Genomic DNA, 26,037 nt, shown 5'->3' with positions numbered 1-26,037 from the left:
AGTTTACACGCTGGTGCTTTCAGTTTGACAAAACTGTCCATTGAATCCAATCAGGCATTTGCAGACGATAACCGTGCCAAGATCCTGACACACCTCCATTGAAACACTGAGTAATTCAACCTTTGAGCTGCATCATGTACTGTATTATGAGAACAGTCGGTTCAGATAGAAGCTTTAGAGCTGCGTCAAATGAAATTATTTAAATAAGTGCATGAAAAGTTTGACATCTGCACGAGAATAAATTTGTCAGTAACCTGAAGAGAAACATATCATGTATGGGATAATATAGAATTAGTATAAAAAGGGAGACGCACCAAACAGATAACAAATTTACGGTAACACAGAAAGCTGCTGAAAATAACTTTTGTCAAAAACTTGGAAACTTGGAAAGTGGTTTGGCAAAGTTTGAGGGACAGTTACGTGAAAAGGAAGTCAGAATGTTCAAATAAATGTAATCTGTTGTTGAACATGAAGCTTTAAAGAAACCAGGGGCGGATTTAAACAAAGCATGAGTTAAAGAAGAAGTTTTAAATTCAAATTCAAAGAGCGTCATCGTCAAAGAGTGACGAAACTGTAGTTGCTTGGACCATTACCACAGCAGCTCAAGCAAGCAAATAGAAGAAAAATTGTCAATTACTCTAGTGATGATACCAAGGATGCCTCAAAAGTGAACTGAATCACTCAAACTCACAAGCCTGAGGAAACCTTTATACAAGGGTGCTTGCTATGTGAACCAAAAGGCACAAGGATTAAATCTGACTCTTCCATGATAGGTGCACAACAACATAAAGAAAAGAGGTGTTTTAGGTATGCAACCAAGCAGTTGTATGCATGTATTGCCCTGGTCGGAAAGTGGACAGAAATTAGCATCGTGTTTGCTACAAGTAGATGTTTCAGGAGAAAGCAGTATTTAAGACAAATATATTGCAACTTAGCGTATCATGTTATCAACTGAACTTGGCTACTGGTGGCACATGGATCAGTGTGTGGGTTCAAATCCCAAGTTTAGGCACCAAAGTCATTCTGGCAAGACACTTAAGGTGAACTGTTTGGGCAGAAACGGATCTTGGGATTAATTTATATTGGTGAACCTCAGATCAAAGAAAAACAAGTTAAAACATTTCAAGCATATTTGTGAAAGACAGGTTGCCAGCAGTGACTTCATCCAGCATTAAGTGAGATAAGGAAGATTTGCGAGAGGAAGAAACAAGAATTTCCCTGACATGTTACAAACAGAGATGTTGCTGACAGGTTTTCCTTTTTGTTTTGATCACCTGCCAATAAAAGTAAGCTGGCTCATTTTGACTGACACGCATTATGGCAACGCACATGGACATGTATATACGTACTGACGGTTGTTTGACAAAGTTGTCCAGTGAATCCAGTTGCACACTGGCAGGTGAAGGAAGTGCCAGAAACCACACATGCACCTCCATTAAAGCAGGTAACACTCGCACATGGATCTGTGTCATGGTTAAAAGTAAAGTCATCTAAATTTCAACTGAATAAAGATAAAAGGAATTTTATTGACATCGAAACTAACGGATTTCATTTGACTTCTTGGTTTGTTCAGAAGTAACTAAATCACTTTAATATAAACATAAGGGCAAAAGTGAAACAACTGAGGAGAACTTCCTTAGATACATTTGTATACATGTTCTTACGATACCAGTTTGATAAAACTGTCCACTGAACTTATACATGTATATACGTACTGATGGTCGTTTGACAAAATGTTCCAGTGAATCCAGTTGCACACTGGCAGGTGAACGAGGTGCCAGAAACTACACATGCACCTCCATTGAAGCAGGTAACACTTGCACATGGACCTGTGTCATGGTAAGTATGGTTAAAAAAGTAAGACCACCTCATCAATAAAGATTCAAGGAAATTTCAGAAAAGAAATATAATTGTCACAAAACAAATTCTACAATTCCATAGACCCTGGTCATGTTGTGTATGGTTAGAAGGAAACATGGCGTTTATACGTATATTAAAAAAAAAAAAAAAAAAAAAATAGCAGAAGGGGTACAGGTTTTGTGTTAATATGCACAATAATAACGAGAGACACATGTATTGGTTCTAAAAACATAAAGAACAGGGGATAAAAGATCTGTCTTTGTCATGAAATGAAAGTTTACACACTGGCTCATCTGGTTTGATAAAACTGTCCACTGCAGGCATTGGCAGATGATAGTAGTGCCAAGATACCTCCATTGAAACACTGAGTATTCAACCATTTAGCTGTGTGTATTATTTTAAGATGGGATGGGTGGAGGTTTAAGGACTGTAGTCAAGCATTAGAAACAAAACATGTTCCAGTTTGAAGAGTCACAAGTTGCACATTTTCTATTTACAATACATCAATTATAAAAACATGATGCTTGATTTCGAGACCTCAAATTCTAAATCTGAGGTCTCAAAATCAAATTCGTGGAAAATTACTTCGTTCTCAAAAACTATGTGACTCCAGAGGGAGCTGTTTCTCACAATGTTTTATATTATCCACAGCTCCTCATTACTTGTTACCAATTAAGGTTTTAAGCTAATAGTTATTTTGAGACTTTACCGATAGTGTCCACTGCCTTTTAACCAAAAACATTTTAGAGGACAAGGCACAGTGCATGAGACACAAACGAGCAACAAGCAATGTACTGAATGAATGTGCTGAACATTTGTTTTTGCATCACAAGCATCTTCAACAAGCCAGTAGTAATGATATTTCGCCCTTGAACACATGGTGTAGGCTTTAATAAACTTTTCAGGCTATAAAAGGTAGTGGACACTATTGGCAATTACTCAAAATAATTATTAGCATAAAACCTTACTTGGTGACGAGTAATGGGGAGAGATTCGGAGAATAGCACAAGACAGGAGAGAATGGGAAAAGCTTGTGTCCGCCTGCTGTGCAGTCGACCGATGATGATGATGACGAGTAATGGGGAGAGGTTGATGGTATAAAACATTGTAAGAAACGGCTCCCTCTGAAATGCCATCGTTTTCGAGAAAGAAATTTTCCACAAATTTGGATTTCGAGACCTCAGATTTATAGAACTTGAGGTCTCGAAATCAACCATCTAAACGCACACAACTTCGTGTGACTAGGGTGTTTTCTTCTTTCATTATTATCTCGCAACTTTGATGACCGATTGAGCTAAAATTTTCACAGGTCAGTTATTTTATGCATATGTTGAGATACACCAACTGTGCAGGCTAGTCTTTGACAATTACCAATAGTGTCCACTGCCTTTTAATCATAGGGTTTTTTTTTTGCAAGGGCAACGGAAATCAGACTTAAGTACAATAGGACGAATATATTGGCTTATACATTGTAAATGGTAATGCTAAGCAGCAATTTTTTCTTTTATTCATTGTTAGCAGAACACAGATTGAACAATTATTGTTGTTCGATAAGGAGTCCCTTCAGAATTATCATTAATTTTGTTCATGTTTCAAAAAGGATTTGTGTTTATTTTTCAAATCATCTGGTTGGTCAGATAATTTTGAAAATCAGAAATTGATTTAAAAATAAAAATGTGGGAAAAGAAAATCAAAATTCAGAAACATTGATAATTTTGAGGGCCTTCAAGTGAAATGATGGTTGTATTTAAAGGAACACATTGCCTTGGATCGGACGAGTTGGTCTATAAAAAGCGTTTGTAACCGTTTGTTTAATGCACATGATTGAAAAGATGTTTTAACAGTAGAATACAATGATCCACACAAATTTGCCTCGAAGTTGCGTGGTTTTCCTTTTACTTTGCGAACTAATAAATTTGACTCCCATAAATGGCCGACCGTGTTAGTCGACGAGGTAAAAGGAAAACCGTGCAATTTCGAGGCATGTGTGTGTGAATCATTGTATTCTACTTTTACAACATCTTTTTAACCATGTGCATTTTATAAAACACGGTTACAAACGCTTTTCAAAGACCAACTCGACTGATCCAAGGCAACGTGTTCCTTTAAGGTGATTACAAATTGATGGTTGGCAATTTTGTACTCATTTGTTCTTAAAAGGTGGGTGATTATTTGGATAACCCGATTCTTTGGATAAACCCAATTTCATGGCTGAGTTCTATGCTTGCAGCAAACTGCAAAGCATGTAATTCTATGAGCCAAACAGTCTGCGTTAAGCAGAGCCATGAAAATTGGTTCATAATTAGTAATTGGGTCTCAGCTGTTAAGAAGGTAACACATTGGTTACAGGCCTGATACTTCACGAAGGCAACAAGGGCAATCGCCTCCGTGCCCCCATGTCATTTAATTGCTGTGGTGCCCTTGAAATGCTCTAGTAGAAATTTACAGTTTCCTCCTACTTGTATGTTGCCCTTTACCAAGGAGAAAATGCATTGGTGCCCTTTTTTATTTTATTTTTAATTTTTTTTTAATTTTATGCAAGTCGCCAGACACACAAGGCCTGAAGGCCACTTTAAGGTGTGGGGTACTATTATTTTTGTCCAGAGGCTGTTGCCACCTACTCCTAGGGCTGAAACAGGGTTACCCCTTTTACAGTCCATACGGATGTACATGTAGGCTTGGGTATCATCAGTCCGAAGCCTGGCCGGTAGAGCAGAAAGCACTACCTCCCCAATTTTATGTAGCAAGTGTCACGACCGGGATTCGAACCCACACTCTGCTGATCAAACAGCAGAGCTGGAATCCGGAGCTCTTAACCGCTCGGCCTTTTAAAAACGAAGATCTGGCCTGCATTATGTTTATAATAATAATACTAGAATAACAACTTATAGCAAGATTTATAGAGCACCCTTACACAGAGCACAGCGCTTTACACGAAATAAATAATAAGCAAATAAATAATGGCACTAATATTGGGAAAACAATTTGTGCATTCTGTATTAGAGGCTAGTTGAGCTTTATTCAAGATGATACCAGCATAGTGACTTACATGTACAATGCATGTGAGCGGCCATGTTATATAAACACTAGACTTGAGTCAGTCTGCCAATGGCATACTGCTTCATCGGCAACTATAACAAGGAACTCCCCTTGTCCTTTCAATAATATTATTGTTGTCTACTTAGATTGTTATTAGCATGCATAGTTTTGTTTAATGTGCGACATTGATCAAAGCAAATACATTCAATTCATGTCATTGTATTTTAACTCTCTGTAGGCTCACTTTCTTCTGCATCCCTCCTGCGCCAGGAGTGTACTTCAGACTAACATGGCGCATTACAAACGGCCACTATAGACCATATTGAATATGATGTCATGCGGCTCAAATATCTTACCTACAAGATGACGTCTGTGCGTGTGCGAGTGTGTGTGCGTGCATGTGCCATAGAAATCAAACTGGGAATGTTACATACTGCGTACTTGGATGATGTACGCGTTTGGACGCGCATACAGTTTGCCCTATAAGATGGAGACTTTTCGTAGTAAAAAGGGGTTATTCAATACGGTCTATTATTGTTATTGTTTTTATTATTATTGTTAAATACATGTAACAACAAGACATTTGTACAGCTTGAGACAATTTGCCAACAATTTTGAGCATGCAGCAGTTTTGCAAAATTTTAAATGCGTTTGGAATACATACTAGTAGTAGTTTGACAAAACTGTCCTGTGAATCCGGTCAGGCATTGGCAGATGAACGTAGTGCCGAGATCCTGACACGTTCCCTGGTTCAAACACTGAACGTTTGCACACTGACCTGTGTATTATGATCATTGTTAACATATCAATTTGTTATTTAAAGTACTCGAGCAAATTTGGTAAAATTAAGCTTTTGTCAAAACCACAGTTTCAGCAATTTTCACAGTACAAAATTAAAGACAACAGTCGTTACCAAAATGTTATAAAAATTTGCAAAATTGGAAGAAAGTAAAGAATAAATAAAAACACTCGTTTTTTTATTATTTTGATGCACACTGGAAGGCAATTTTCATGTTTTTAACGTGATGTAAATATTAAATTGAAATTGAAATTGAAAAGCTGGTCATGGTTCTCCTCAGAATGTTAAAGAAATGAGGGGCATTACTGGACCTACGTTTGGGGGCTTGGTCGGAGGACGCTGAATTCAAACAAGGTCTTCTAAAAGTTTTCTAATTGATGTTTTAACCTTGATTTTAAATGCTCTAATGTGCAATCTGGAGCAATACAAAGGATTTTATCAAGATATTTTTTGCGAAATTAGTCTATTAAAATGTATGTTAAAAAAAAAATAATACAAAAATTATTGAGTATCGCCTGAAATTTCGGCACGAAAGCCAACATAAGGCGCAATTTGCTATAGATTGTGTATAACTGTACAAGGAGTACCCTGATGGTAATGTCCTACGTTACATTCCTTCGAAATTATGCCAAATATCAAGAATCTTGACCTACATGACCTACTGGAATAGTGGAATTTATATTTTGGATGGAACCTAGTCCTCTCTCTCTCTTGTAAAATAATATACAACAAATTATAACGGCTGTTTCTAGGCGCACATTCAGAATTGTCCTGCAAGGTACTATGGGGCTACATGTTAGGTGACACTTCGTTATTTTGAACTATGATACCTACATGTACTCCTTTTAGAAAAGCTCCATACTTGATAAGCTTGGGCGATATCACGATATTATCGAATATCGCGGTATTAATTTGGAAACGATTTTGATATCGGATGGATTTGGTTTTAATCGAAATATCGATATATCACGATATATCATGATATATCGCGATAATCGCGATAATCGCGATAATCGCGATAATCGCCATATCGATTAAATATCACGATGTATTTGCTAGCTGAGACATCTCGCACCCCATAGGTTTGGAGTAAAACCAGAAGAATAGGTCATTAGAACACCTCTTTTATGTTATGACTGTCTCTTCTACAACTTTCACTTGGAGTTTGAAGGCTGATGATGTCAAATTTCATTGATCGCCATTACATGTATATCGAATATCGTGATATATGTTGAGATACACCAACTGTGCAGGCTAGTCTTTGACAATTACCACTAGTGTCCACTGCCTTTTAATCATAGGGTTTTTTTTTTGCAAGGGCAACGGAAATCAGACTTAAGTACAATAGGACGAATATATTGGCTTATACATTGTAAATGGTAATGCTTAGCAGCAATTTTTTCTTTTATTCATTGTTAGCAGAACACAGATTGAACAATTATTGTTGTTCGATAAGGAGTCCCTTCAGAATTATCATTAATTTTGTTCATGTTTCAAAAAGGATTTGTGTTTATTTTTCAAATCATCTGGTTGGTCAGATAATTTTGGAAATCAGAAATTGATTTAAAAATAAAAATGTGGGAAAAGAAAATCAAAATTCAGAAACATTGATAATTTTGAGGGCCTTCAAGTGAAATGATGGTTGTATTTAAAGGAACACATTGCCTTGGATCGGACGAGTTGGTCTATAAAAAGCGTTTGTAACCGTTTGTTTAATGCACATGATTGAAAAGATGTTTTAACAGTAGAATACAATGATCCACACAAATTTGCCTCGAAGTTGCGTGGTTTTCCTTTTACTTTGCGAACTAATAAATTTGACTCCCATAAATGGCCGACCGTGTTAGTCGACGAGGTAAAAGGAAAACCGTGCAATTTCGAGGCATGTGTGTGTGAATCATTGTATTCTACTTTTACAACATCTTTTTAACCATGTGCATTTTATAAAACACGGTTACAAACGCTTTTCAAAGACCAACTCGACTGATCCAAGGTAACGTGTTCCTTTAAGGTGATTACAAATTGATGGTTGGCAATTTTGTACTCATTTATTCTTAAAAGGTGGGTGATTATTTGGATAACCCGATTCTTTGGATAAACCCAATTTCATGGCTGAGTTCTATGCTTGCAGCAAACTGCAAAGCATGTAATTCTATGAGCCAAACAGTCTGCGTTAAGCAGAGCCATGAAAATTGGTTCATAATTAGTAATTGGGTCTCAGCTGTTAAGAAGGTAACACATTGGTTACAGGCCTGATACTTCACGAAGGCAACAAGGGCGATCGCCTCCGTGCCCCCATGTCATTTAATTGCTGTGGTGCCCTTGAAATGCTCTAGTAGAAATTTACAGTTTCCTCCTACTTGTATGTTGCCCTTTACCAAGGAGAAAATGCATTGGTGCCCTTTTTTATTTTATTTTTAATTTTTTTTTAATTTTATGCAAGTCGCCAGACACACAAGGCCTGAAGGCCACTTTAAGGTGTGGGGTACTATTATTTTTGTCCAGAGGCTGTTGCCACCTACTCCTAGGGCTGAAACAGGGTTACCCCTTTTACAGTCCATACGGATGTAGGCTTGGGTATCATCAGTCCGAAGCCTGGCCGGTAGAGCAGAAAGCACTACCTCCCCAATTTTATGTAGCAAGTGTCACGACCGGGATTCGAACCCACACTCTGCTGATCAAACAGCAGAGCTGGAATCCGGAGCTCTTAACCGCTCGGCCTTTTAAAAACGAAGATCTGGCCTGCATTATGTTTATAATAATAATACTAGAATAACAACTTATAGCAAGATTTATAGAGCACCCTTACACAGAGCACAGCGCTTTACACGAAATAAATAATAAGCAAATAAATAATGGCACTAATATTGGGAAAACAATTTGTGCATTCTGTATTAGAGGCTAGTTGAGCTTTATTCAAGATGATACCAGCATAGTGACTTACATGTACAATGCATGTGAGCGGCCTTGTTATATAAACACTAGACTTGAGTCAGTCTGCCAATGGCATACTGCTTCATCGGCAACTATAACAAGGAACTCCCCTTGTCCTTTCAATAATATTATTGTTGTCTACTTAGATTGTTATTAGCATGCATAGTTTTGTTTAATGTGCGACATTGATCAAAGCAAATACATTCAATTCATGTCATTGTATTTTAACTCTCTGTAGGCTCACTTTCTTCTGCATCCCTCCTGCGCCAGGAGTGTACTTCAGACTAACATGGCGCATTACAAACGGCCACTATAGACCATATTGAATATGATGTCATGCGGCTCAAATATCTTACCTACAAGATGACGTCTGTGCGTGTGCGAGTGTGTGTGCGTGCATGTGCCATAGAAATCAAACTGGGAATGTTACATACTGCGTACTTGGATGATGTACGCGTTTGGACGTGCATACAGTTTGCCCTATAAGATGGAGACTTTTCGTAGTAAAAAGGGGTTATTCAATACGGTCTATTATTGTTATTGTTTTTATTATTATTGTTAAATACATGTAACAACAAGACATTTGTACAGCTTGAGACAATTTGCCAACAATTTTGAGCATGCAGCAGTTTTGCAAAATTTTAAATGCGTTTGGAATACATACTAGTAGTAGTTTGACAAAACTGTCCTGTGAATCCGGTCAGGCATTGGCAGATGAACGTAGTGCCGAGATCCTGACACGTTCCCTGGTTCAAACACTGAACGTTTGCACACTGACCTGTGTATTATGATCATTGTTAACATATCAATTTGTTATTTAAAGTACTCGAGCAAATTTGGTAAAATTAAGCTTTTGTCAAAACCACAGTTTCAGCAATTTCACAGTACAAAATTAAAGACAACAGTCGTTACCAAAATGTTATAAAAATTTGCAAAATTGGAAGAAAGTAAAGAATAAATAAAAACACTCGTTTTTTTATTATTTTGATGCACACTGGAAGGCAATTTTCATGTTTTTAACGTGATGTAAATATTAAATTGAAATTGAAATTGAAAAGCTGGTCATGGTTCTCCTCAGAATGTTAAAGAAATGAGGGGCATTACTGGACCTACGTTTGGGGGCTTGGTCGGAGGACGCTGAATTCAAACAAGGTCTTCTAAAAGTTTTCTAATTGATGTTTTAACCTTGATTTTAAATGCTCTAATGTGCAATCTGGAGCAATACAAAGGATTTAAAGATATTTTTTGCGAAATTAGTCTATTAAAATGTATGTTAAAAAAAAAATAATACAAAAATTATTGAGTATCGCCTGAAATTTCGGCACGAAAGCCAACATAAGGCGCAATTTGCTATAGATTGTGTATAACTGTACAAGGAGTACCCTGATGGTAATGTCCTACGTTACATTCCTTCGAAATTATGCCAAATATCAAGAATCTTGACCTACATGACCTACTGGAATAGTGGAATTTATATTTTGGATGGAACCTAGTCCTCTCTCTCTCTTGTAAAATAATATACAACAAATTATAACGGCTGTTTCTAGGCGCACATTCAGAATTGTCCTGCAAGGTACTATGGGGCTACATGTTAGGTGACACTTCGTTATTTTGAATTATGATACCTACATGTACTCCTTTTAGAAAAGCTCCATACTTGATAAGCTTGGGCGATATCACGATATTATCGAATATCGCGGTATTAATTTGGAAACGATTTTGATATCGGATGGATTTGGTTTTAATCGAAATATCGATATATCACGATATATCACAATATATCGCGATAATCGCGATAATCGCGATATATCGCCATATCGATTAAGTATCGCGATGTATTTGCTAGCTGAGACATCTTGCACCCCATAGGTTTGGAGTAAAACCAGAAGAATAGGTCATTAGAACACCTCTTTTATGTTATGACTGTCTCTTCTACAACTTTCACTTGGAGTTTGAAGGCTGATGATGTCAAATTTCATTAATCGCGATTACATGTATATCGAATATCGCGATATATTGTCTGCGATATATCGTGAATAAAATAAATCGATATCGCCCAAGCTTAATACTTGATAGTTCGGTGTAACTGACCTATATCATCAAAATTATTACATCATGTTGAAAGCTTGCAAGAGCAGTCAAATGTAAGATGATTTACTAAAGAAACTGTGACTGTAAAGTCCCTGACCAAGAGAGTATCATTCTTTTATACCAAACCTAACTTAAAAAAAAAAAAACCCTGAATGCCGATAAAGGGTGTAAAAAGAAATCATCAACGGCGCATTGATGGGTAAACTTACTGGTAAATTCTATTAAATTGCAATATTAAATCAAATGATTTAATTAAACTTGGGTCATGCATTAAATGTTAGAACAGGATGGGGGGGGGGGGGGGGGGGGGGTGGCTGGGCAGGTGAATTTTGTAGCTTTAAAGGGTTTGTAAAAAACAAAGTCTCTAATCACACAAAAGCTTCGTCTTCCGAGCTGATGGAAATTTGGGGCAGGGGGGGGGGGGCAGGGGAAGGGTAACACTTATAAATATTTGAGAGATGTTTGCTTTCTTGTTAATTAGTACTCAAAAAACACTGTGCAAATGGTCAAATGTTAAAGGTACATTGTAGGCGGGAGGGGGAGCTTAAATATTGCAGCTTCTAAGAGTTCTATGGTTGGTGCTTCATTCTGCAAATGCAATCACCAGTGATGACAAAAAAGAAGAAAATATTTAGCAAATTTTTTTGGACATCTTTTTACAGCTGGGGGTATGGCATTATTTTGGAGATTAGTAAGACTTAAAACTTTGAATGGTGGAAATAAGATATAGAAAGGATTGCGGTAACACCACGTAATGACTATCTCTAATGAGTTGCGGTGGTTCTGAAAAGAACCGTTGGTTTCAACTCGACGTTGCGATCAGTATGCTCCAATTGTCCTCTGGAGAAAGCTTTTGGAGATTGTTGCTATTCGAATCAAGCATCCTAAAATAGTAATCTATTAAATTGAACAGTTTATTGAGATTCAATAGGTACGAAGGCGTAGATACGGTATTGACCGTATTGAATATGTCTCCATTAAAGCCATTGGACATTTTCGGAACAGAAAACAAATTTAAAAGTTCACAGATATTATACAAATAACTTACAGGGTTTACAGAAGGTAATGGTGAAAGACTTCTCTTGAAATATTATTCCATGAAATGCTTTACTTTGTGAGAAAACATTAAAACAATATCAATTCTCGATATCGACAAGGGTTGGTTTTCCCGTTATTTTTCTCCCGACTCAGATGACCAATTGAGCCTAAATTTTATCAGGTTTGTTATTTTATATATATAAGTTGTGATACACGAAGTGTGGGCCTTGGACAATACTGTTTACCGAAAGTGTCCAATGGCTTTTTTAAAACAACCTGCCCTACATTTACAATATAGCATCTGTGAGCGTGTGTGTGTACGTGTGCGACAGGTGCCACAGAAATCAAACCGGGAACACAGCGTGCTGCGTGCTACTTGGATGTGTGCGTTTAGACGTGCATACAGTCTGCCCTACATGTACAATGTGGCGACTTTCATAGCAACAAAAAGGGTAGCCTATTCAATACAGTCAGCTGAGACACTTAGAGAGAGAAGACAAGAGAATGTCACGTGGAGATGAGAAGTGCAATGGACTGAATGTTAGCAGATTCATAGAGATGAGTCTTAAAGACACTGGACACCATTGGTACTTGGTGTATCTCAGCATATTATGCACAAAATACCAAAACTGTGAAAAGTTCAAAAGAGTCATGGAAGAGAAAAAAAACGCCCTTGTTGCATTACTTTGTGTGCTTTCAGTTGCATAATAAAAGGCTTCAGCTGGAGTCCTTTTGTTATCATTTAAATTGAGTGAGAAAGTACCTCTTTCTCAAAAACTCTGTTACTTCAGGGGGAGCAGTTTCTCACAATGAATTATACTATCAACAGCTCTCCATTGCTTGTTGCTGAGTAAGTTTTAATGCTAACAATTATTTTGAGTAATCACCACTAATGTCCAGTGCCTTTAAGCTGGCATTTGAATATTTGTAAAGAGTCAAGTGTACGGTGTTCATAGGGGTGATCAATTCATAGCTTTGGGTGCACATGAAGAAGGCTTACATTACAACTCCCTATATTACATTATATTTTTAACCCATCTAAAACAAAATGGCTGATTGAAACCAAGGAATTCATGTGCCAAGGGAGTGCGAGATGATATCATTAAGAAGTATGTTTCAAAAAGGTTGGAGCCCAGCAGTGACTTTGTTTAGGCATGAAGTGAGGTAAGGAAGATTTGCGAGAGGAAGAATCGAGAACTTTGAAGGCAATTTTTTAATACAAGAAGAGATGTGGTTGACAGGTTTTTCCATTTTGCTGCGGTCACTTGCTTCTGCCATTAAAGTGAGGCGGGCTTATACACAGCGTGGACGGACACATTTGAGCTGACACATTATGCCAGGGAACAGGGACATGTATTTATACGTACTGACAGTCGTTTGACAAAATTGTCCAGTGAATCCAGTTGCACACTGGCAGGTGAACGTAGTGCCAGTTACCCGACAAAAACCTCCATTGAAGCACTGAGCACTTGCACATGGACCTGTGTCATGGTTTAAGTGCGGTTAAAAGTTAAAAATTATGTCAACTGAACTTTGACCAAATCAAGATACAAAGAACCTTCAGATAAAGAAATTTAATCGTCTCGAAACAAATCAATGAGTTACTGAGAAAGAACTGATAGATTTCATTTGACTCCTTGAACTCGAAAAAGTAACTAAATGAACATTCAAACACTTGAAGAAAATAACTGAATTTACTTTGGTCTGTAGCCCTACTTACATGTATGATACAAATCTGATACAACTGTCCACTGAACTTATAAACACATAAGTGCCTTTAGTAATAATAAGATACATTCATATAGCGCTCTTACACGAGGTACCACAGCGCTTTACAAGAACTATACAATAAGCAAACAAATAATGGCACTGATAGTGGGTGAACAGTAAAAGCAATCAATCCTTGAACAGGAAAGTTTTGATGTTTCTTGAAAACTGCAAGTGACTCCGCGGAACAAATTTGATGAGGGAGGCGGGAGACAACATACAGCTACAAGTATGCTCCTTTTTTCCCCTGTGAGAGGGCGATTTGGTAACCCAGTAACAAGGGATGCGTTCCCTAGTATTCTTGATTATTGCAGTTTGGAATTGCATCGTGTGAATAAATGCTCTCAATAGCATCGAGAAAGTACAAAAAAGAGTCTTGAGGTCTCATTCCAAACTGTGTGAAACAATGTCACTGTGGTCAAGTGGTTAGACTGCAGAACTTGCAATCACAAGGTTGTGGGTTCGAATCCCCCAGCTAACCGCTAAGTTCACAATTCCAAACTGTGTGAAACAATGTCACTGTGGCCAAGTGGTTAGACTGCACGACTTGCAATCACAAGGTTGTGGGTTCGAATCCCCCAGCTAACCGCTAAGTTCAAAATTCCAAACTGTGTGAAACAATGTCACTGTGGTCAAGTCGTTAGACTGCAGGACTTGCAATCACAAAGTTGTGGGTTCGAATCCCCACCTAACCGCTAAGTTCACAATTCCAAACTGTGTGAAACAATGTCACTGTGGTCAAGTGGTTAGACTGCAGGACTTGCAATCATAAGGTTGTGGGTTCGAATCCCCCAGCTAACCGCTAAGTTCACAATTCCAAACTGTGTGAAACAATGTCACTGTGGTCAAGTGGTTAGACTGCAGGACTTGCAATCACAAGGTTGTGGGTTCGAATGGGCTCTAAATCCATCAAGTTCAACAACATTATTCATGTTTAGATTGGTGGTTATTACAATCTTGGGGAAATCTGTGCTGGGCAGTACAGTGCTCGGAGTGCTGGGCACCATTTGGTAGTTCTGGGCAGGCCCGCAGTTCTGAGGGCTACATTATCTGTTCAGTCTGCATGCTGCAGTAAATGCATACGCCATTGAGCAAAAGTGGGCGGTTTCAGTACAAATGCAATGAGAGGTTAGGATGAGACACTCTCAGTGGGCGAACTTTAATAGTGCCTTATGATGTATCTACAGTATACAGGCCTGTGAGCGGGTCATGAAAAAAAAAAACGGAAAATTGTTGTCCGGATTTTGGGCCAACACTACGAACGTAATAAAGGGCTTTAATTAAAAACTGAAGCGTAGACAACACATTCACAGAAACATAGGCCACAAATCTTACATGTAACACCGTGTTGTAAATCATCATTTTCAAGATATTTTTGTAACATTCCTTAAGAAATAAATCCACAAGCGTGATGAGTCCTCGTCGTCGACTGCCATATTTCACTTGTCGCAAAAAAAAATACACACCGTACACAAAGTACGTCGCGTGGGGGAAAACCATGTGTGCCTAATCTTGTCTCAAGGTGTTGGCTTTTTAGTAAAGCACCCTCTATTTGTCCAATGGAACAATCACATTGAAGTACATGTAAAATAGACATCGCACTAAACGAAATTAACGGCTCCAATGAAAGACCAACACGGAGCATTTTACTGGGTCTAGCCCCCAACTCACATGTCAAAATCAAATCGCAATTAAAGTGCTTCCCGATTCCAGGTACGTGCTGCTTGACGATCTATTTCGGATGTAATAAAAAGAAGATAAAAACGGAACGGGAAAAAAGCGGAGCCCGCAAGAAAAACAAGGAATGGGAAAAAGCAGAACCATAGAAAAATGCGGACTGGGAAAATTTCAAAGAGCGGAAATCCGCTTTAAAGCGGAGATTTCACACTGAGTATACACAAAATGCTTGTAAAACCACACAGTGAACAGTGTAAAACACAGTGTAAAACCACACAGTGAACTGCGCATGCTCTATAAAACCCCAAAAATTTGGCTCTTGCGCAAATAAGCGGAGAATCGTGCAGCAGAGCCATGAAAATGGGCCCTTGGGTTTTATGCTTACTGGGCGATTTTCCATTCCATAGCGCTGCTTACCGGAAGCACACAAAAAAGGCATTCCAACCTTCCAGTGCTTACAGCACGAAAACTAACAACGTAAAATACAAATCCATTGTGAATGAAAGATGGCTGCCTAAAATTCTTGCTAACCTATGAAATACGTTAACACCTCAGCAAGTTTTTCTGCTACTGTAAGCACAAAAATTTGCTTACAGTTAAGCAGCGCCATGAAATAAGCACAAAAATTTGCTTAAGTATGAAGTTCTTCCTTAATATAAATAAAACAGGATTACCAACCAAATTTCGACGTGATTTTCAGGATAAGCAAACACTAAGCTGAATACCAGTATCAAGCAATATGCAACAAATAATCCTGGGTTTTTTTCAAGAAAGAAATATCATGCTCAGCAAATTTGTGTGCTCTATGAAATTGGGTCCTTCACAGCACACAGAAGGCACTCACCTTGCACGGTAACAACAACATTGAAGACGCATCGAGTTGTCTTCCCTACAGTATCCTCAAACAGGTATTCCACTGATGTGGTTCCTATGGGAAGGTATCACCTGAAGAATGGGTGTTCATGACGAGTCTTACATGTCCAGAAGCGTCATATGCGGTCGGGGTCGTCCAGGTGATAGCTGGCAGCACTGTGGCAGAAGCAACCTCTTGTTCCATATTTCGAGGGCATGTTCTAAGAACCGGATCATATTGGTCAGCTCCCGCTGGGTGGAATGGTACAAAAGAAAAATGCGATAAAAACAGGAAGAATAGCATGACAAAAGTACAATTTTATTTTTAAATTGCTGTTTTTTTTCTTCTCCTTGATGTTTGTTTGTGTGGTAGTTAAATTCGTTTAACAGTCCTGTCAGATTTATAATATACAAATATAACATGGTTTGAGGGTGACTAGTCGATATTAGCTCCCCGAGGTATTGGAAATTACCAAACCAGTTCCTGAGGCGAATTGTCAATTTCCATGTCAACTTCCAATACCGAGGGGAGCTCATCGACTAGTCACCCAAATAAAAACATGTTTTACTTGTTTTACTATACTTCATACATATTCAGTTCCCGGAACATGAGTTTTGTGCAAGAGAAAATGATTACTGTGAAACAAAATGCACATGATAAGTTTGTTCATGTGTTGGATGTCGCTTAGAGAGCGCTGTTCGTGCGTGTATACAAAACGGTGCCACGATCAATAGCGCCCGGGGATGACTTCACGCAATGGTAGTGCGCATGACAAGTAAAATAGTTCCCGGGGAACTATTTCTTGTCTTGCGCGTTTACTACTAGCGTGAATACTCACGTGCGTGTTTGGTAGTTAGCAAATTAACACCTGGCAAGTGATGATGAATGGACCAATGAGAACTCGACTCTCTGTCATGAATATGTATGAGGTATAGTAATAAGCATTGCTTATTTATTTATTTATTTAGACAACTCATGACTGTTACTTCATATGTACCTGTATGTGTATTCTTTTTGAAGAGGCCAGACCATGTAGAAGCCTAGGCTTCATGTCTGCGACCTCCCCATACTGTTATTAAGTTCTGATAATTAGTTTGGCCTTACATTGTACATGTAATTCAAAACCGTATGGAATTAAACCTGAAACCCGATTCTGTGTTTGAGTATTTTTTCATTCTGGTTTTTGAATCCAAGGATTCTCAGAACAGCAAAACTTATTCAATATACTAGCCAAGAACTTCACGGAGAGAATACATGTTTTGGTTTAAGAGCACGCAATCAGGTGGGGACTGAAAACCCAATCTACATAGCTTCCAAGGCAGCATTCAAAGCGGTGTCCTAGAGGTGGAAGTTGAGGAAAGCAAACCACTCCGCCAATTGTTGGAGTGGGAAGTTCAAAGACTGTGTATAGCCATATTACTTACGTGATCTGCTGATGACAAATGAGCAAGAGGCACGGTTGCCGCTGTTGTCATTGACGTTGTAGGTAACTGTCGTGAAACCGACAGGAATTCCAGCTCCAGGATTATGGCTGCCTTGGACAGGTTGAACGCCAGATGCATCAGCTGCTGTTGGGACTGTCCAAGTTGGATTTGCTGATGAAGTCCTAAAGTCGGCGGGGCATGTCAGACTTGGTACGACGTTGTCAGTTCCTGTGAAGAGAATTCAAGCTTGAGACATTAGAACAGTTCAAAAAACAAGAGGGTAAATTAAGTAGAAGAGAGTTAACAAACCATGAGACTAAGGCCAAATAAAAACAAAATACCAGTTCATCATCCCCTCCATCAACCTTTTTTGAGGCCACATCCTTTTTTTAGTTGTTTCTATTTCACACTTCTTTTTCAAAAAGACAAATTTTTCTGTGTGTTTCTCATTAAACTTCCTTATCTTTTAAGAACTTGTAACTCCAAGGACTTTAAAGGACTTTAAACTGAATAACTGGTGGCCAGTTTGAATGAAAATGTTTGGCGGCCACCTTTAAAAACTAAAAAGGACACCTTTTCGGAAAAACCCGGAGAGTCAACAGGCAAATTTTTACTTGGCTTATATTTAAAGGCAGTGGACACTATTGGTAACTACTCAACATTATTAGCATAAAACCTTGCTTGGTAATGAGTAATGGGGAGAGGACGATAGTATAAAATAATGTGAGAAACGGCTCCCTCTGAAGTGACGTAGTTTTTTTGAGAAAGAAGTAATTTTTCACGAATTTGATTTCGAGACCTCAGATTTAGAACTTGAGGTCTCGAAATCAAGCATCTGAAAGCACACAACTTTATGTAACGAGGGTGTTTTTTTTCTTTCATAGTTATCTCGCAACTTTGACAACCAATTCTGCTCAAATTTTCACAGGTTTGTTATTTTGTGCATATGTTGAGATTCACCAAGTGAGAAGACTGGTCTTTGACAATTACCAATAGTGTCCAGTTTCTTTAACTAGGGAAGTAAAATCTGGTTGAAAACTGTTAAGTGTGAATTTCCCAGAATCCTTGGCAAGATACCTTCTCATATACCGCATCGCAAAAACACTTTACTCTGTAGTAATTCAATTTGCCGTATTTTAGAATTACACCCCCACTTACGAACATTATCTTCAAGTATGCGCTAATCCTCCAATCAGATTGGCAGAATGGAGTGGTGATAAAAACCTATATTGCACGGCTAATATCACTACCATGCGTATTGTGTGTTCTATGTCACGCGCCAAGTTTGCTTGAAGATAAATACGTTATCACACGCGCGCTCAGGGAAATACGGAAAATATAGCGTGGCTGCGTCCCATATCCAACTCGACCTTCTCCAGCCGGCTTTGGCGGACTGAATCTCGGGCGGACAGAATTCCCTGGGACACCTCGCGTGACATGGCCATTAGTGAGACATGTTGTGGCCGAGCGGTTAAGAGCACCGATTTCAAACACTGGAGTTTCTGATCAGCAGAGTGTGGGTTCGAATCCCCAGCCGTGACACTTGTGTCCTTAAGCAAGACACTTAACCACTGCTTCGTCCTTCGGATTGGACGTTAAGACGTTGGTCCCATGTGTTGTGTAAGGCATGTTAAAGAAACCAGTGCACTTATCGAAAAGAGAAGGGGGTCGCCCCGGTGTTCCTGGCTTTGGCTGCTGTTTGCGCCCCGTAGCACCTTGTAAATCATTATAAGGTGCTAAATAATTTGGTCTCAAAATTCATCACTGCAATTACCTATCTTTCTGAAAGTTTGTATTATACTCAGCGCCTTGAGTACCTTGTTTGGTAGATACGTGCGCTATATAAGACTTTGCTATTACATTAATATTATTATTATGAGACTGGTTTATACATACCTGAAGTTGAAACAGTAACCGTGAACGTGCATACCAGTGGAGTATTATCATTTGTTGGATCGATCCATTGGTACGTCACTTCTGTAGCACCCACTGGAAAGAGGGTGTTGGGTGCGTGGGATCTCCAGGACCTTCGGACAACGTTGTTATCATCTGTGGCCATAGGTTCATCCCAGCTTGCGAAACCTTGGGTATTAGCGCTGCCTATGGTAACGAATACATCACCAGGGCAATTTACTGAGGGCGGATTGCCATCATTCGCGACTACAAGAGAAAAAAAAAGATCAAATGAGAATGCCATGAAAATTAATTTTGGTTTACCCATACACACAGATGTTTAAGAGGCAATTGGTACAATAATACTACTGAACACAAGTGGAACTTCCTCATTACAGGCTTGTGGTAGTTGACTAATTAGTCAGTTGGCTGGGCTGAATGGATCTACTTTCAATTTGTTGTTATTAATTTGTACCATTTCCGGTTACAGTTAAATTCCCTCTTACCTGGTATGGCCACAAGGAACGTGCAAAGTGCAATATTTTGTGGAGGAACTACGTTGTCGATAAACTCAAACCCAACGGTGGTAAACCCATATGGGAATTGAGTGGAAGTGGTTTGTCCGTACAGGCTCATTGAAAAAGCTGCCGGTGTAGCACCGCTATCAAGATCGAAAGCAGAAATAGGGTTCCAAGTAGCAAGGCTTGTCCCTGAGGTGGTAGTTACTTGGCTGCCTCTTACATCTTCCTTTGGACAATTGAACACTTGCGGAGGTGTGGTGTCTAAGGTGGAGGAAAAAGTACAAGACAAGGGAATAATTATTAGCAAGTTTGCTGCTAGGCGCCACCAATTCATCGCCCTAATTTAGGTAAAATTACAGTAAATTTTATTCCCGTACGAGAAGGTTAAACTGCATATTATTATACATCCATAAAAACAGGCAGAATTGTACAACTCTAAAAAGGCTTGAAAAAAATGTTACAAAATTGCAAGGAGATGGATTACATCTTCAGGTAAACAATTTTGTTACTGAATTTGGGGTAAAAAATTTTTCAACAGTTTGAAAGTGATTTAGATATGACTCTTAGTCGGCATATTAAATGGTTGACACATGTTCAAACAAATGTTCTTTTAAAATCACCTGGATGGAAATAGAAATAACTTTGTGACGTCAATCGAGGCAGACTTTGCCTCGATCGAACGCGTACGTTCAGGTACATTCAAGTCCTAGTCGTGAGTTTGTACATTTCGAAAAAGTTTTTTTTCTTGCATTTTTCCGGCAATGTCGACTAGATGTATTGCTGCTGGATGCAGCCAAACAACTAAAGATCGGGTCAGTTTGCTAAGTAGTCCGGTCCGGCGTCTTTTCCAGTGCTGTGCCGCAAATACTTCGAGCCGACATGCTTCGAGAAAATTTTGACATGAAGAGAAAAGTTCTTTTCTAAAACATGACTCCATCCCAACAACTTTTCCAGCTAGTGGGGAAGTCGAAGAAGGTACCTGAAAGATCTGACGAACCTAAAGGAGCATTTGCCTAACGTGAAAAAATCAGGCATTGTTTCAACTGTGACATGAGGGCATGTTTTTAGCTTGCGCCAAGCTTCACTATCTTGTGTTGGCACTGCGTGTGATTCATCGTGCCTCGATTGACGTCACAAGCAGCGCCCTCTCATTTGTAAATAACATATATGGAAACTAATTTTTTTAAACCTTAGTTAATTGTTCATTCATATGCCACTCATCAAAACACATACTTTAGTGACAAAAGCTTTATTTTTACAAAATACCACTTCCAGGTGACTTTAAAGTGCATGTAAAATTTGTTGTCGCGAATTGTCCTCAGCGGGCAGTGAGTTGTCGGTATTAGTGCAACCCGATAGTGTGACACTCCACAGCGTGATCATGAGTGATCGGGTGAGACCCCCGGCTGAAGTAAACCTCATCTCCAGCTTTTTACTCGCACCTGTACATAATTCTATCTGCACCTGACACAAATTCCTGTTGCCTTAGTCAACACATGCGCTCAAACGCAGTGTGTACATTTTCAACCATTTGAAGGCTGCACTTTATAAGGAAGAAGAAGAAGAAGAGTTAGAGTAGTACAGCATGTACAACTACCTCTATGATAAGTAGGATTTGAAACTTTGCTTTGCATGGTGGAAATAAGTTTTAAATAGAAGAGTTTGCGGTACACCATGTAATGACCATCTCTCTACTAAATGAGTTGGGGTGGTTCTGAAAAGATGGCACATAGTATACTAGTTGAGATAACGTAACCCTCCTGCCGACGGCGTAGCCAGGGTGCAACGCCGTCAGCAGGAGTATTACGTTATCGCAACTAGTAATACTAATACTATAGTATACCATTACCCGTTTTAGAATTTAGCCTTTGGCTTTGCAAATAATTACTTTAAAACGCAACTCTTAGACTCACAGCAAACAAATCCAAACGTCATTCATCTTAAAAGGGCATTACCTGACAAGTAAGTATACATTGCTTACCTTTGGATCAATCCGACCAGTCCTAAGATCCCAGAAAATCATGAATTTTAAGCCAGACACCGAGTCGCGCGAAATTGAGACTGAGACTGAGAGTGTAAACAAGATAATTGGAAGCACGCCCTCTATTGAACGAAAAACCAATGCCCTTCGATGGCCCTTTTCGAAACCACGGCTTCGGCTCTGGTGGCCCCGCGGGGCCGGGATGTGTTTGGTTCAGTCATAGAGCAATAGGTTCAGTGTGCTCATAGTGCTAGGGCTTCAGACGAGAGCACGGAGCCTGAAGCCGAATCCAAAGCCGAAGCCGCAGACTCTCCGATTCCAAATGTCCCATCACCCAAACGGGAGCTAGCCATGGAGGTCTATTTCTACATGCTCCATGGTAGCCGTGCTTGGACCCGCATTCCGAACTGATGTTAACAAAGTTATTAATTTTTGGTCAGGCTGACTTTCGACGCCATTCTGGGCCATTTTGACACATGTTTCCTGGTCATTCTGATCCATGTTCTGATGGACTCACAAGACTGAGTACAGCCACACACAGGACTACTAAGGCCGTGTCCGAATTGGCGACTTTGGCTACAGCTACGGCTAGATCAGCGCGTCTGTCAGTGTTGAAGAATAGCAGACGCGCGCGCCCTAGCCGTAGCTGTAGCCGAAGTCGCCAATTCAGATCGGTGTCCCATAGAGAAATCTTTTCAAAGATAATAGAGCGTCTATTCTGTCGTCCTACATAATTCCCCAATTACATAAAGGTATACCTGCAATATAATTGGAATTATATAAGACAATGAAGGAGAGCGTAGAGCGAGCGAGACCTGATCAGACTGCACACAAGTAACAAAAGACGAGGATCACTGAAAGAACATACATTATAAAGCGGGCTCTTCAAAACTTTGAATATCTAATGAGGACAGTTCCATTAGCTTCAAAGGGTGGATCAGATTGCAGCACAAGGGCAACCTACATAGTGAGTCTCTCCGGAATTGGCGAAATATAATTATTGGGTGCGTTCGTTTCCTGGGTCTACCCCGCGGTGCTCACTCGGGTGAGCCCCTTACACACTCGCCCTCTCGTGGTGACGGCATGCACCTCGGGTCACCCCAAGTGACCCACTCCACAAGATTTGCAATCGAGTAAAAAATTTCACCGATTTGTAATTATATTTTTTGGTTACACCAAGTGAGAATTCTGAACAATAATTTCACCAATTGTATCCAGTGCCTTAAAGCCAGTGGACACATGTAATTGTCAAAGACCAGTCTTCTCACTTGGTGTGTCTCAACATATGCATAAAATAACAAACCTGTGAAAATTTCAGCTCAATCGGTTGTCGAAATGGTGAGATATTAATGAAAGAAAAAAAAACACTGGTCACACAAAGTTGTGTGCTTTCAGATGCTTGATTTCGGGACCTCACATTCTAAACTTAAGGTCTCGAAATCCGCTTCGTGGAAAATTACTTCGTTCTCGAAAACTACGTCAATTCAGAGGGAGCTGTTTCTCACAACATTTTACACTTTTAACCTCTCCCTATTACTCGTAATCAAGAAAGGTTTTATGATAATAATTATTTTGAGCAATTACCAATAGTGTTACGTCCGAGTCATGTATATGGAAAATCACCGGCCAATCTCTCGGAAGGGTGTCGAACCAAAGACCTTTGCCACTGTAGAGCAGGTGTCTTACACCAATCTACAGCGACAGTTCAAATCGTGTTTTTTCCCAGCTATAGCAGGACGTCGAACCTAAACACTCTTTCAATTTCAGCCAGATTTTCAGTTCGAGCGTGGTCAGACGATCTGCTCTAGTATGGCAAAGGTTGTGGGTTTGAATCCCACCACAGTCATATGCCAGATGATGTTATTTTCACAGGTCTCGGCGCGGTATATTTGGTAAATTATTACTCAAAACAAATATTCACTTTAAAACTGACTTGGTAAGGAGCATTAGAGAGCTGTTGATAGTATAACACATTGAGGGAAACGACTCCCTCTGAAGTAACGTAGTTTTTAAGAAAGACATAATTTCTCACTAAATTAATAATAAAATACTTCTACCGAGAAGTTTTTTGTTCCTATCTGAAAGCACACAAATTCATCCAACAAGGGTGTTTTTTCTTTCATCATTTTCTCGCAACTTCGATGGCCGATAGAGCCCAAACTTTCACAGATTTGTTAAAGGTTATGCTTTAATATGATGGGATACACCAAGTGAGAACACTGGTCTTTGACAACTACCAAACGTGTACAGTGCCTTTTAAACACAAATCAGTTAGCGTAAAACCAAATAAATTAGTATTAAAGGGAAGATACACCTTTGGTAATTACTCAAAACAAATATTAATTAAAAACTGGCTTTGTAAGGAGCATTAGAGAGCTGTTGATAGTATAACACATTGTGGGAAACGACTCCCTCTGAAGTACCGTATTTTTTAAGAAAGAAGTAATGTCTCACTAAAATAATAAAATACTTTTAGCTAGAAGTCTTTTATTCCTATCTGAAAGCACACAAATTCATCCAACAAGTGTGTTTTTTCTTTCATCTTTTTCTCGCAACTTCGATGACCGATTGAGCCCAACTAATGTTCACAGGTTTGTTATGTTGTGCTTATGATGGGATACACCAAGTGAGCACACTGGTCTTTGACAGTTACCAAACGTGTACAGTGCCTTTTAAACACAAATCAGTTAGCGTAAAACCAAATAGCATTCATAAGATTTGAAACTTTGCTTGGTGGAATTAAGTATCGGTAACACCACGTAGGCCTAATCATAATCTCCACTAATTTAGATGGGGTGGTTCTGAAACGAATTGCAGGTCTTAAAGGCAGTGGACACTATTGGTAATTACTCAAAACAATTATTAACATAAAACCTTTCTTGGTGACGTGTAATGGGCAGAGGTTGGTGGTATAGAACCTTGTGAGAAACGGCTCCCTCTGAAGTGCCATAGTTTTCGAGAAAGAAGTAATTTTCCACGAATTTGATTTCAAGACCTCAAGTTTAGAACTTGAGGTCTCGAAATCAACCATCTAAACGCACACGACTTCGTGTGACAAGGGTGTTTTTTCTTTCATTATTATCTCGCAACTTCGACGACCGATTGAGCTCAAATTTTCTCAGGTTTCTTATTTTTTGCATATGTTGAGATACACAAACTGTGAAGGCTAGTCTTTCACAATTACCAATAGTATAGTGTCCACTGCCTTTAACCACATACATAAAGAACCTAGGTACTTAATGTCTGTGGTTTCAGCACACTTTTGAGAACCACCCCAACTTAGTAAAAAGTGGTGTTACCGCAAAACCCCACATACATCCATTAGTTTCTTGTCACTTTCCAGTGACTTTCGGAACCACCAATTAGTTTGTTTTGTGTGTGGAAACTACTCTATCAAAAGTTGAAGTTTTGTCATCAGGGTGAATTTGAGCTAGGTCTATTTGCGTGTTTGTAAACTGTACACAGTGTTAGGGGATGTTCCCGTAGGATTATTTTTTTAACTAAACTTGTGGATTGTGCTTCAGTAGGATTTTGCAGTGTCTGACCTGCTATGAAATGACAATTATTTTGCCACATTATTTTTGTTTGTTAACTCTATCTTTACAATGCGTAGTATATAATACATGAACGAGAATAACAACTTACCTTGTGCGAAAGCATGGTTTGTAGTCAGGAGGAAAACTCCGACAATTAGCAGGTGGGACACAGCCATCCCTGCCTTATGGTCTCTCCTGGTTCTCATAGAAAAATGCGCCCAAAAGAAAATCCACGTCCGCTCCACCAACTGTCTGGTAGATCGGTTAGAGTAAAGTTACTAGTCCCTGTACCCCTACTTCTTTTCGGGGACGGTATGCCCAAAACTTTTCAGCACACCGGGCTGGGCGCGGCTGCTGTATAGTTAAACTCGCAAAAGACCAATATGCAAATGTACTCTAATAATGAAAAACCATTCAACCCTACAGAAACCCTTTCATATCAGTTTCCCCCGAAAAAAATATTAAGTTCAGACTGATATTTTTCATCGCCCAGATGAATGTGCACTTTGTGCACTGGCAGGAAGCTTTGCTGAATTGTTATTTAAATTGCTATAATATACCGCGACCTTCATAGAAAATAAAACATTCCTTTGTCACGAATAACTTGTTGTTCCTTGTGCAGTC

The 26,037-nt window shown here is 39.2% G+C and overlaps 1 protein-coding gene across 1 annotated transcript in view; it reads right to left on the bottom strand.

The window, feature by feature from the left end:
• LOC117288935 (fibropellin-1-like) overlaps nucleotides 1–22,378 on the bottom strand; it is a 34,779-nt gene extending 12,401 nt beyond the window's left edge. Inside the window, exons 1-8 of the mRNA XM_033769808.1 lie at nucleotides 22,324–22,378; nucleotides 19,882–20,157; nucleotides 19,379–19,642; nucleotides 17,483–17,710; nucleotides 16,050–16,148; nucleotides 13,129–13,242; nucleotides 9,297–9,410; nucleotides 5,564–5,677 (exon numbers count right to left, since the gene is read on the bottom strand). Coding sequence (XP_033625699.1) covers nucleotides 5,564–5,677; nucleotides 9,297–9,410; nucleotides 13,129–13,242; nucleotides 16,050–16,148; nucleotides 17,483–17,710; nucleotides 19,379–19,642; nucleotides 19,882–20,157; nucleotides 22,324–22,378 — 1,264 coding nt within the window. The remainder of the gene's footprint in view (nucleotides 1–5,563; nucleotides 5,678–9,296; nucleotides 9,411–13,128; nucleotides 13,243–16,049; nucleotides 16,149–17,482; nucleotides 17,711–19,378; nucleotides 19,643–19,881; nucleotides 20,158–22,323) is intronic.
• Nucleotides 22,379–26,037: the final 3,659 nt, after the last annotated feature.

This window comes from Asterias rubens, chromosome 4, assembly GCF_902459465.1.
Source record: "Asterias rubens chromosome 4, eAstRub1.3, whole genome shotgun sequence".
Lineage (NCBI taxonomy): Eukaryota > Metazoa > Echinodermata > Asteroidea > Forcipulatida > Asteriidae > Asterias > Asterias rubens.
Note: the sequence above shows the minus strand (reverse complement) of the source record. Positions and strands in the feature narration are given on the sequence as shown.